Source organism: Phoenix dactylifera, chromosome 7 (genome assembly GCF_051530095.1).
Source record: "Phoenix dactylifera cultivar Ajwa chromosome 7, Ajwa_hap1_PhDact_Kaust_v1.1, whole genome shotgun sequence".
NCBI classification, from domain to species: Eukaryota; Viridiplantae; Streptophyta; class Magnoliopsida; order Arecales; family Arecaceae; genus Phoenix; species Phoenix dactylifera.
The window spans coordinates 1574725-1588233 of NC_143196.1; the positions used below are offsets into that span (position 1 = coordinate 1574725).

The 13509-nt window shown below is 43.5% G+C and overlaps 1 protein-coding gene and 1 long non-coding RNA gene across 3 annotated transcripts; one reads left to right on the top strand and one right to left on the bottom strand.

The window, feature by feature from the left end:
- Window positions 1–329: 329 nt before the first annotated feature.
- LOC113462757 (uncharacterized) lies at window positions 330–2194 on the bottom strand. 2 transcript variants are annotated; one of them, XR_015967135.2, is made up of 2 exons: window positions 1987–2194; window positions 330–1026 (listed from the first exon to the last, which is right to left on the bottom strand). It is a non-coding gene; the product is annotated as an uncharacterized LOC113462757 (long non-coding RNA). The 2 variants fall into 2 exon arrangements; XR_015967134.2 differs by having other exon boundaries at window positions 1979–2194.
- Window positions 2195–5158: 2964 nt separating this feature from the next.
- On the top strand, window positions 5159–7398 carry LOC103699286 (protein DETOXIFICATION 48-like). Its single transcript, XM_008781323.6, has 2 exons — window positions 5159–5604; window positions 5729–7398. Exons 1-2 carry the CDS (start codon window positions 5485–5487, stop codon window positions 7271–7273), a joined length of 1665 nt encoding a protein of 554 aa, XP_008779545.4. The 5' UTR covers window positions 5159–5484; the 3' UTR covers window positions 7274–7398.
- Window positions 7399–13509: the final 6111 nt, after the last annotated feature.

Below are 13509 nucleotides of genomic sequence, written 5' to 3' on the forward strand. Positions count from 1 at the left end.
AAGCATTACCGAAGTCTGAAACAGAATTTTTTATCTTCCAAATCTCAAAGGGAAAGGGAAAGCTATTATTAACAAGTGCCAAAAACACTCCCTGGTAGAGCAGGAAAAAAAAAGTGCAGCATAGTTTTGGCTTATTACTTTATTGACACACTGCACTGATTCATGCATGGCCATCATCGTGAGTTAAAAGCCGGTTGCAAGAATTGCACGATAAAGGACATGAGATAAGCATGAATCTTTACTTGGAATTTTTTTTTTTTTTTTGCTTCAGTAGATGCTCATTTATGTGACACAGCACGAGTTTTTACGTAGACTTGAAGACATATGCATTACGCCTTATGGATGTATCCAAGAGTTGCAATAGATGACATCAGAAGCAAGTCATCTTACACATCAACATAGGGAATTTCTAGAAGGTGGAATATTAACGTATTCTAGAAATACTGGCTTATAGCTATGCACAAAAGAACAATTCAGCGCACCTTTTTTTTTTCCATGATGGAATCTCGAAAACCGTTCGCCCTTACAGAAGTTAGCGTCCGAACCTCCAAATGATGGGTCGCATTCTATGCCTGAAGATTAGCACCGACAGATTCTACTTTAGATGACTTAATGGAATGGTCCGTCAGTTGTTTCTATCTTCATTTATTCGGTTCAGTGTTAATGAGCCAGAATAGCATCCTCGACAGGGTGTCTTGCTGTGGATGTTTGGATTGAGATCTTTGTGGCCAACAAGATGAGGAATGCTTTGATGGAGACATGCTTTGTGCTTCTGGTGCTGTGAACTTTTAATTTTTCATGGGCTGTCATTTGTTTGTTCCTGCATCAGCAGCATCTTGGAACAAATTCCTGGATTTGGGGCCATCACAGGTTTCTGAAAAAAAAAAAAGAAATCTGATTGCCTTGAATGCCCATGCTGTGGTGCAGGAACCTGTGGTATTAAAGCGTTCCTTCGGCAACTACCACCACTCTCAGGTCTGCAACTTCCCTTACCTACTGACATCAGTATCTGCGATAGGTGACAACCTTCATAGATGATGAAACACATTCCGCTGTCATGACTCATGACACAATATCTATATGTCTAAAGGAACACGTACTAAAAACATTTAGTTATTTCACCTACTCTATAATCTATGCAGTGATCAGATCTTTGATCTCATGGTCGTCTTCAAGAACATTTTCCTGAAGAGACCGGAGCGTATACTGTGCCCACAAGTGCTTTCTAATTCATTTTGGGCTCCTGGACATTCTTATAGATATGCATGCATACATGCATGTCATGCATGAGAGTTGCCTCAAGAAATGAGCCCTCCCCTGCCCACCAGTGCCGATCCACAGCTACATGATCATGTTTGTACTATGCTGTGGTCACTAATAGCCAGGTATTGGGAGCACCACCCCAGCAGGTGGTAGGTCCACTGATGACCACAATTGGGGAGAAATGCAATCCCCTCCTTTTCATTTTCGTTTGGATAGACTGGAATCGCCATCGAACTCTACAGGAGAAGCACAGCTATCCTGAGAATATATTCTACCCATATTGCACTGGCATTCAGAACACCACATTCCTAATGCGATAAGAGGCACAAGATATTTAGTGTATATACTACTTACATGGTACAGCTAATCACCATTATTATCACTGTTGGTGCTCGCACCGAGCATGTGGTACTGATGCAGATAAGGAGCAACATGGATGGTTGTGGTCTCAAGGATAGGATATTTTAAAATCGGTTATGTTATGTGCTAAATAATTTGGAAATTTGTTTCGTAGAGTAGGAGAGCCCTGTAAGAAGAAAAAGGAATTGCAAATAAAAGTGCTCCTCCCCCTTTTCTTCTTCTAAAAAGAAGATGATCTCCCATCAAATTCGTTGTGGATGAAACATATACGACGGTCCCAAAAGGGAAGAAGGAACAGGTAGAAGATATGGTTCTCAAGGATATGGGAGAGGGGAGGAATGAGAGAAAGGATTACATGGATACCATGGACGATGATGGCCGAAAAGGTCGTCAATGCCTTCATCATAGTCTTCAGTCTTCAATATGGAGACCCAGTCCGAGATCAGAAGCCACTCCCTCCGCCGGACCCCTTCCCCCCATCTCGTCTCGCTCATCAAAAAAAAAAAAAAAAAAAATGCTCGTGTTATAAAACCAGCTAAGAGTACATTAGCTATCTCCTCTCATGAGCTCGTGGCATGACCGTGGCCTATCACGCAAGCATGCTTTTTTTTATTTTTATTTTTATGGTACAACACCCACTCACACTGCTTTAAAGCGAGTGCAGCCAATAAAATCGATGAGAAGGAGATGACGTATGTATGGTGGATACTGAACCAAGGGAGGAGAGGATCCGAATACCTACTTTTGGGCGATATACGCAGCTGGTGAGAGAATGTGATATCTTTCATATTTACCATGAGGCGAATAGAGCTAGGTTTTGTTCCTCCTCTTCTGAGTTATCTTTTCTTTCTTTGACACGGTTGGTTGGCTGTACTCACATGCGATTAGTGCGAGCAGCTAGTAAAAAAAAACGTAAAATTAAGGGGGCGGCTACAAAACCCAAAGGATGTGGTTGAGTCCAAACGGGTTATAGATTTGGCTTGGCTAGGCGCAACCAAATCGGTTGGGTTGGGAAATAATTATCTAGCTCGAACCTCAATCACAAAATAGGCCTGTCAGGCTAGGGTGATAGCTGTGGTGCGTCAGTGATGGCAAACCTCAGCGTTGGACCACCGTACATGTTAAATTGGTGTGGAGAAAGCTGGGCTAATTCCAGAATAGCCCAAGAAACGGATCCACTGCAACCCAACAAGAAGAAATATTAAAGAAAGAGAGATAACGTGGTGGGGGAATTGGGCCTGTGAAAGAGTGGCAGGGGACGTGGTCTGCCAACCCAAAGGTGCCCACTGACTTGGCCTCATGCACATACCCATTTTATAAATATATACACAGATACCCAAACGTATGGCTCCCTTTTATCCTTTGTCCGGAGAGGCCTCCCCGTGCCAGCCCCACCTTTCCAACCACAGCTGGACAGACACGTGCCTCCTGACATGTGCGTGGCTTTCACGAGCTGATCCCTGGGCGGCAGCAGCTCACCCCACTCTGCTGCAAACACCCCCTCTGGATTGTGCGAGCGTGCCAACTTGTTCATGTTGTACTTCTGGGGGGCTGCTTCTCTCTCTCTCTCTCTCCTATCTCTATCTCTTAACAGTGTGCCTACTTGTTCTTGTGGAGGGGCTGAGACTCTATCTCTATCTCTATCTCTATCTCTATCTCTATCTCTCAACAGTGTGCCAACTTGTTCTTGTGGAGGGGCTGAGACTCTCTCTCTCCCTCCCTCCCCTTCCTAAGGGCAGGCAGAGGCTCTTCGTGCTGTGAAAAGGGGTGCAAGAAACAAGTGGTGCCTATTGGAGCACGTATGTCCTGTGTGTTCCCTATCTTCCAACTGCTTCCTCCTCACTATACCAATTAGGAAAAATGCCACAATGCTCCGCTTGTTTCCCGGTGCAAGCGTGGCAGAAGAGGATTCGACCACCTCGTTGTTAATTGTAGCGACGATCTCTTGCCACATCGGCAAGGGAGCATAGTGAGTGAGAATGGGAACAGGGCATTGTTGTAGCATCACACCATTAATTATGCTCCTCCACTGACAGTAATTACAACATCGGATCCTATTATAGAGAGCATGCATGCTTGAGTAGTGGTATTAATTAGGACTGATGCCCCAGGGAAGTGCCTGTAGGTGTTGCCCCCTGTAACCAGTATGTTTGTGGGTTATATCGACTGTCATCTGCCGGGAGTCAATTGGGAGCTCTAGAACATATAAGGATGCATTTGGTTCGCGATTGGAATTGGAATCAAAATTAGGATCGAAATGGCCATATTTTCGGACACATTTGGTTTGCGATCGGAATCAAAATTGGAATAAAATTTCAATACTAGAGAAGAGTCAGAATTAGGTTTGGGGGACAGTTCAAATGAGAGTCACTCATTTCCATTTCCATTTCAATTTAAGAGCCCAAATTCTCCCAACCAAGCATGTCCTAATTGTTTTGATATTTTTAAAACCCTGGAATGATGCTGGGGAATTATGTGAAGCCTTGGAGCCTGGGAGGGCTTGAAGCCTACGTCTTCGACGCAAGAAGCTTTCTTTTGGGGTGGAAGGCACTTGGGGAGAGCATTAACACTTTGAGTGCAAGTTGGAGAGGGAACAAATGCAGGTTCTACCATAAGTAGCAATGGAGGCCCACTCCATCCGCCCTAGCAAAATCCCACTAATTAAAGATGGGGAACAGGAGGCGCTTAGTTGCCTAAAGATTCCAACAGAACCCCGTTAATGGAGCACCGACTTTAGCAATTTTCTTTTTTCTAAGCAGGAAACAAAGTAAAATCCCTCCAAGAAAAATATCAAGGAAATATTGATAACAGTAGCATATAGGAGAAAGAGAAAGAAGAAACATTACCAAAAGCTAGAAGAAAACCTTTCTGGTAGTAGTAGTAGTAGTAATAATAATAGAACCAGAGAGAGAAGGAAACATTACTTACCAGAAGCTAGAAAGACCTTTCCTATGACAATAACTGATACAGAGAAAGAAGGAAAAAGGAAGGAAACGTTACTACATGCTCCGAAATTACCTCCTTTCAGCGACAGCCAGATGATACCTGAAAAACATGGGCTGCCGAGCATTTGCATGACACATGCATGGTGGATTCCTTTCGCCGAATCGGTTCAAACACAAAGGTCTAGGGTCCGGAACGCAAACTCTCGGAGAAGGATTAAGAGAAAAAGGTTATTCCTTGGCTTGGGCCCATGTAAAATAGAATTTGGAAACGGCATAAAGTAAAAGAAAAGGGTAGTCGACAGTAAGAAGAAATAGCAGGAAATAAGTGAAGTCGTAAGGATCCTATTATAAGAGTAAGGCCAAAATGCACTAGCATCAGCCCAACCAATCACTGGAAAGCATACGGCTGGGGCGTTAACCACTAATTAATCAGCTTATCAAGAGCAAATACATTTTTCGCTCTCACTCCCACAATTCCTACATATCATATTTATTCCCTCTCTCTCTCTCGGAGGAGGAGGATTAAGAGAAAAAGGTTATTCCTTGGTTTGGGGAGTGAGAGAGAGAGAGAGAGAGAGAGAGAGAGAGGTCAAGGCTTGACATACACAGACACACACACACACACACACAGAGAGAGAGAGAGAGAGGTTAAGGCTTGACATATAAGCTTAAGGTTTAACATATTGTTCATCATGAAAAAGAAATTTACCTGTTGTTCCAATAGAATTGACACGTGCGGAAGAAGCTCCTAGGCTGTTCTTCCCGACCTTATATATAAGCATCCAGCTTGTTAGTCCACCCAATGCAAAGCGAGGAGCTAAAGACAACCCCCCCCCAAAGCAAAACAACTCCAAGCCTCCAAATAATCCCCTCGTGAGAATCCTGAGGAAAACACAAGGAGGCAAGCAAAAACAGTATGTGCAATACCGCGCCCTCCGCTCCGCTCTCGTTCTCCTCCATGAAAAAGTCCAACCTCTTAATCCCCTGCAACGAACACTTGGAAGAGGACCTCCAGAGATGGCCTACTCTCTCCGAGGTAACCGACCAACCCCGCTAGCTTATATGCATGCATATAACTCATGCTCTAGACCTGATGAAGCTTAATTCCACTCGGAAGAAGCAGAGAGAAACTAATAGCTGCTGATGCGAATTGGGTTCAGGTGGTAGAGGAAATGAGAGCTATAGGAAGGATATCCATCCCCACGGCTGTAACCGGTCTGGTCCTCTACTCGCGTGCCATGATCTCGATGCTCTTCCTCGGCTACCTCGGTGATCTCGAGCTCGCAGGTGGCTCCCTCTCCATCGGCTTCGCCAACATCACAGGCTACTCCGTCCTGTCGGGTCTCGCCATGGGCATGGAGCCCATATGCGGGCAGGCCTACGGTGCGAAGCAGCGCAAGCTCCTTGGCCTCACCCTCCAGAGAACCATTCTCCTCCTCCTCTCTGCTTCCCTTCCTATCTCCTTCCTTTGGTTCAACATGAAGAGAATTCTGCTATGGTGCGGCCAGGATGAGAGCATCTCCTCCACCGCTCACACCTTCATCATCTTTGCTGTCCCGGACCTCGTCTTCCTCTCCTTCCTCCACCCACTTAGGATCTATCTCAGGTCGCAGAATATCACCTTGCCTGTCACCTACTGCTCGTTCATCTCCGTCGCCCTCCACGTCCCGTTGAACTACCTCCTCGTCGTGCACTTGAGAATGGGCATCGCTGGCGTCGCCCTGGCGATGGTCTGGACCAATCTGAACCTGTTTCTTTGCTTGCTTCTCTTCATACTCGTCTCCGGAGTGTACAGGGACTCGTGGGTCAGCCCCAGCGCCGACTGTCTGAGAGGGTGGTCGGCGCTGCTCCGGCTCGCCGTGCCGACATGCGTCTCGGTGTGCCTCGAATGGTGGTGGTACGAGTTCATGATAATGCTGTGCGGCCTGCTGGCGAACCCAAGGGCCACGGTGGCCTCCATGGGAATACTGATCCAGACGACGTCCCTGGTCTATGTCTTCCCGTCGGCACTGAGCCTTGGGGTGTCCACCCGAGTGGGAAATGAGCTGGGAGCGAATCGGCCTGCCAAGGCCCGGAGAGCTACAATTGTGTCGCTGGCCTGTGCGGCTGTGCTTGGGCTGATGGCAATGGCGTTCACCACCTCGATGAGGCACCGGTGGGGGAGGCTGTTCACCAAGGACGAGGATATTTTGGAGCTCACGGCAGCGGCCCTGCCGATTGCCGGACTCTGTGAGCTCGGGAACTGCCCGCAGACCACCGGGTGCGGTGTGCTGAGAGGGAGTGCAAGGCCCAGCACTGGGGCTAATATCAATTTGGGCTCATTCTACCTGGTCGGGATGCCGGTCGCCATTCTGATGGGGTTTGTCGCCGGCATGGGCTTCGCCGGCATGTGGTTGGGCTTGCTTGCGGCGCAGTTATCATGTGCGACGTTAATGGCGTATGCGCTCATTGCGACGGATTGGGCGGCGGAGGTGGAGAGAGCTAAAGAGCTGACAAAGGCTTCTAATTCTTCTTCTTCTTCTTCTTCTTCTGCTACCCTTCCCATAACTAATGATTCTAATGGCAATGGCAATGGCAATGGAAATGCTATTCGAGCTCCTAATCAAGAGGGAAGGGACACAGCTGATTTGGAAGAGATTCTGTGCACTGGTGATGATGGCAAGATCGCTCCTTCGGAGACAGATCCTCTCATTTCTGTGGAATGAGTGGGAGTTGGTGATCTTTTTGATGGGGTCTTTTGGAGTGTCTTTCCCTTTATTTGTTTTCAGCTTGTTTTCCTTGCTCTAATCCGATGTATTCAGTTGACACTATAGACGAAACTATTTTTCCATCTCTGCAGTGTTCTTCTATTATTTAAGAAAAAAAATTATTGATAAGGATAGGGGTGGTGATGGAGATGCTTATTTTAAGGCTCGAGATAGAATATGCCATTCCTTATTGTGTTTCATACTATTCTAAGCTTGCTTCAAAATGAGACAGTGGCTTACGCCAACCATCACATTAAAATTGCACCCTTTGGTTTGATATTCTTTTGAGTGCCTATTCCATTAGAAAGTAGATGCCCTTATCACTTTTAACATTCCTTTCCCACTGTGCTGGTTTTTTCTTAAAGGAGTTCGCTTTTTTTTTTTTTGGTAAACAAGGAGTTCGCTTTATGAAAAAAACTAGCTCAGCTCTGTTATCTGCATTTCCCTCCAATCTAATGAACAGATCTAGCCACCGCATACTAACATGTTTTCTAGTGTTCTTTTAGCAATATTCCATTCTCTGATGGCCAGTGCCTTGGTTTCAGAACGCCACTGCATGAACTATCCTCCTCCACAGTCCAAACTCCAAGGCATTTCTGAGCTTAAAAACTCTTTAGGGCTCCATTTGCATGTGCTACAGAATCATGGCATTTCATCATTTTACATATTTTTCGTATTAGAACTTGTGATTTATGATGATATAGCATGTTTGTTGGTGCAATGTTTAAAAGTCTAGAATCATGAAATGAAAGATTTCTACCTTGGCTCCACCACCCCAAGGAGAATTTTTTTTTAAAAAAAAATCCACTTGAGCTGGAATTTTCCAATTTCATGTTATTCTCTCCTTATCGTCTCACTTTTTTCCATCTTCAAACCTTCTTTTTGTAACAACCAGATCCACCTCTCTTTTTTTTTTTAAAAAAAAAAAGAGTTGTCAAAAACTTAAAAGAATAAATCTAGGAAAAAGATCAACTTAGGGTTGTTCAAAAATAAAAACACCAAATGTAGCTAATTAGACACATTCTTGGGCTCATCTCATTTCATAAGAAGAGAGTGCTTATCCTCTTTAATGCATGTGTATGGGTGCATATGAGATAGTTAGATAGATAGAGAGATAGATAGATAGATATATACACACACACACAGAGAGAGAGAGAGAGAGAGAGAGAGAGAGAGAGAGAGAGAGCTCTATCTACTCAGATGGTGATAAATAATAATGGGAGGCAACAGTGGAAAAGGTCCTCAGGGAGAGGGGAGGGGGGTCCCCTGCTACTAACCGAAGAAACAATGTCATGCTATTATTACTTCTGTCTACTTCTCAGATGACAAAATTCTCAGCAGTGCCTCTGAAGAGGAAATTTACAAACAGTACTTCCCAATAGTCCCCACTCCCTCTACCTTTTCCTCCCACTCCCTTCACTTGCTCCAATGAAACAAAAAAACCAGGCAAGCCCTGATGTGTCCCTTAGCTTTTTTACTGAATGCTACACTTCATCTCGTTCTTTCTCCCCTCTTATCCGTGCTTCTCTACTTTTCTTCTCTTTCCTCTTGTCTCCATCTTTGGTACCATTCTTAGTACTCATATAACCATTTGCTAGTTATCAGATTTTGCCATGACGTTAGGAGAAAAAAGCGAACAAACGGATCTTTATACGGCTGCCTCTTGGCATCTTTTGACAATATCATTGCTGATTAAAATGGCCATTGCAATATCTTTTGGCAATATTTTTGGTGTTACGCACATTATAATTATGGAGGAAAAACAGGTGCATGCATTAATAATTCCATGTTCATGATCTTTTAGTTGCAAGTATGCCGAGCTAAAGCGAAATCATCATCTTCTGGTTTGCCATGATCACTTAAAATCATATTATTATTAAACAAAAACAGAGGCATGGAAATTAAATGGAGTATCCCATCAAATGGTCCCTTAATTATAATTATCACTGCAAATATGAAAGTTTGAAATTTTGGAAAACAAAAAATAGTCAAGAAAAGTAATGCGAACGTAACTCAAAATAACACATCTTGCAGTACCCATCCAATATTGTTATCATGAGGAATTCCTCTCTCTCTTAAAATGATCTCATATATATATATATATATATATATATATATATATATATATATATATAACATTCTTTTTCTTCGAAAACAACATATATAAGAAGGATAAAATATTTGTCAAATATCTGAGTGAGGACGGCATCAAATTCAGCCTCTTGCATCAGTGCAAGACCAGTTGGAACCCTCAAAAGATATCACTTAAATTGACAACTAGGACTCCAAGGTTTTAGGACTTGGATATATATACTATTTAGTAGAACTTTAAGCGTACCATGCACAAAGCAACCAGGATTAGGAAATGTACCATCCAAACAGGCACAACTCCTTGACATTGACTTCTTGGAATGATAACATATGATTCAAAATGTGTCACATCTTGAAATCAAGATGGAAAGGTTGAAACATGCTTGCCACATGGATAATTGCCATCACAATTAACTAATGCAGTCTGGTAAAGATCAAATAACTGCTAGGGCCAGGGTCAGACACAATGTTGACTGATCGCATGATGTTTGTGTACTTGCACTAATTTTGTCCAATTTAGCTCCCATCTTACTTTTTTTTTTCAAATCATTTAAATTCTTGATGGTGCGAAATAGAATCGAAATACATTAGATAAATATAACACCTTCTTCGACGCATATGTAGACAATGGAACATGTTTGAAGGGAACAAAGTCTAAATTAAGAAGCTAACCAGACAAACTTGTTGTAAGACCACCCCTACTTGATTAGAACGTTACCTTGGACTCTATGGAAGAATATATACCATGTTTTTCGAAATCTAATTTAAATAATTTTAAATAGTTGCAAGAAATAAGAGCTAGCTTTGTTTGCAAAAGTAATCAAATTAAGACAGATAATACATAAGGATCATCATCACCAAGTAACATTGTTACTGTGATGTTATCGTGCCATGTGGCACCTGAACATAACTTTATTTTAAATAACGAGGATAAAGTAATTGGCTTCCATAAGTGCAACATTGCTGTACATGGAACAAACACTTTCTATCAGTGAGAACCAGTATTGAAATGCTTGCCTTTTTTCTAATTAAATAATGCATATATTGCAATCAAAGGGGGTCAATTGGTTCAAGTGGCCACTTTGGTGGGGCATGGGAGCTCCATCTGCGACAAAGGCAATAAGAAAGCAAGGTAGAGGAGAGGCAGTGAATAGGGAAAAATGGCCACCTTTTATTGTTTCTTTAGGGTTATATATGTGTATATATCCCTTCGCCATACCTAAAACTCGCATAAGTTAGTCCACCCATCTCTATATGTCATGTCAAGCCCCCCTTGCGAGACCAGTGAGTGCTCCTTATCCTCTCCCATCCCAAAGCAGAGAAGACCAAAACAAGTTGAAGTTGCCTACCACCAACTTCTCAAAAAGAGCTAGGATGGAGGAGCCCGAGCTCCTTCCCCTTACAGGCAGTGACACTTGTGCATCCTCGACTCGTCACACTTAATCGCCTTCGTTCCCATAAGGCTAGGGAAGCTACAATAGGTCGCACGTCCCCAAACTGAAAACGAAAAAGAAGAAGAAGAAGAAAAGGTCCAGAGCTAGTAGCCAGTGGGCTCCACTGGCATTCAAGCACAGACCCTTGCTTCTTCGCTTCATAATGCGGCAGCCCTTTGTAGAGTTCCACGTATAATTGTATTACCTTGGGTCAGTCGACCATGTGTCGAAACTTCAAATTAAGAATCTTATGAGCATCCCACATGCTTGCGTAACTCATGCATACTTGACACTTGGGTTATCCAGGAGAGGCCAATGGCGCTGTTTGACGTCTATGGAGTCCAAGGCTGGAAAATTTTGAGGAGGTTGAGACCTCTCTAGCTGAAATGGCCCAGAAATACTTGGAGGAAGGGGCACTTCACACATGAGCATGTGAACCACGGCCTTCCACCCGGGACAGTAGAATTTTCGATACAAGCAACAGAACTTTACGCTCAAAATGGATCGACACAACCCGTCCACCAACCCATTTCAGAATTGTGGACTTTTGACCAAGGTTGGAATTAACACGGCAAGCATGAAAGTTATCAGTTACGTGATTCTTCTCTTTATCTCATGGCACCACCACATTCTCAGCTCTCATGGCTAATGTCTTAAAGAAAGAGGTGGTGAAAAGACTAGCCGCCGACCACCCTGGGTCCGGGACCGACAGTGATTTGACTGGAAGCGATGGGCGGGTACCAGCCTTGAGGAACAACTGGTCGTCCACTTTTCTTTTATCAGGCAACTTGGTGTTGAACACTAGAAGTTGAGGGTCTGACACTTCCCCTTCATCACAGTTGCTTTCGGTCTCTACAAATTAGAACCGACTCCTCGAAGAAGCAGTGGTAGCCTGATCGCTTTGAATTAAAAAAAACTTCAATTCCCGTCCCACTCTTCTCATATTCATACTTTATCATTCAATCATTCCTTTTAAAAAAAGGTGTTTATCAGTCAATCATTTTTCCTCTCTCGATCGATAAAATAAGATATCTACTGGAAGCAGCGAGAGACATCGGTCGAGGCTGAAACTTTTAAGGCTCGAGCATCTTTTGGCTTTGAAGAGATGAGAGGTTGTTGACTAATTTGGGTTGCTGGTGTTTGACCAGAACCAGAATGTTTTACTTGTGAAAAATATAGTTTGACAATCGGAACCTGATGCATTAAAAGTTGGAGGTTGGAGATAAGGGACTCGGAAAGTAGTAGAGATTGGGAGGAATGGTGGACCGCAAGGACCACAAGAGTAAAAGAGAGTCCCACAAGCCATAAAAATGGAAAGGAGTTCTTTCTTAATATAATGTTCGAACAGCAATTTATTACGTTGCAGCTCACGGCGGGGAAGCTCAGACCAATCCATGGACGGCATCTGTGTCGAGAAATCTTGAACAATGCTCCGATCCACCACGCGTGGTCGCTAATGGCCGACTCGGAGGGATAAGTCGGTATCAGGTCCGGGCAAGCATGCAATGATGAGCTCAGGATGTCGATCGTCAAAGGGTTGCAATCGCGATTAATCATTAACGGGAATTTAGACGAGGCTCGGCAGCCAATTGGACTCCCAGGAGCCCATGTCTTTGAATTGAAGGACGGTTTGGAAGAATTCAATTGTCTGAAAGGCAAAGACGAGATTGATCAGATTCTTTGGACATCAAATAAGACCATGACTCGCTGTTCCACATCATTCTCCTTCAGCTGCTTGTCCGCAAAAAAGACATTCTCATGAAATAATTAGCAATCAGACTTCAAAGATCTTTTTATCCCAGAAGGAACGCATGCGTTTGTTTGAATGGTCAGAGTACGGATTAAGCATTATGGATTGAATCCAAGAGCAGCCTATATATAGTACACCGAAGCAGACCAATAAACTTGACAAATGAACATTACGTAACCTTTTAAGTTCTCAATTTTCAGTTATCCACGGGAGCAGGGAATTATTGCATATTCTACTACTACTACTACAAGCATAGGAGGTCAGAGCCACTTAGGAGGGCGTCTCCTATGCAAGACAAGTGCTGGGTGCGGCCCACATTTTCTTTGAGGGGGATGCTGCTACGGTGATCGAGGAAATTCAGAATTCCAGACGATCTGTCGGGGGATGTGGCTGATCCACAACATTCGTCATCTTTTAGATGAATGCAGACCAGCAGGAATTGGTGGAGGATCGGTGATGAAAATTCGAAAGTGTGCTTCAATTTTCTCCTTCCTAAATCTCTTCAATTAAAATCAAAATCCAAGTATACAAATATAAATGATCAGTAAGAATGCTTCAATTTTCTCTCCCCCCCCTCTCTCTCTCTCTCTCTCTCTCTCTCTCTCTCTCTCTCTCTCATATGTGTGAGAGAGAGTGCAACCTAACACAGCTTCCGTTGTTGCATGATCTAAGAAGAGTCAGTTGTATACATTGTATGCATCCTTATTCTCGTATACGGATAGGCTACATTTGTGTTTTAAATCTATCTGAATCACGTTAATGAAGTATATTTACCGTTGCATGAGGACTCATCCTCTCAAAAGGATTACTTCTTGTGCTACCCGAGAAAAAAAAAAAAGGGCCAAGTTAAATCTTGTCACTTCAGAAATTTTATTTAGGTGAACCACGTGTCCATGTCTGAGCACTTATGTGATTTTTTT

What these genes read in the sequence shown, in the direction of transcription:
- LOC103699286 (XM_008781323.6), top strand. Translation starts at nt 5,485, where the DNA reads ATGTGCAATACCGCGCCCTCCGCTCCGCTCTCGTTCTCCTCCATGAAA. An exon ending in GATGGCCTACTCTCTCCGAG is followed by an intron (nt 5,605 to 5,728) that starts GTAACCGACCAA and finishes AATTGGGTTCAG; the next exon opens with GTGGTAGAGGAAATGAGAGC.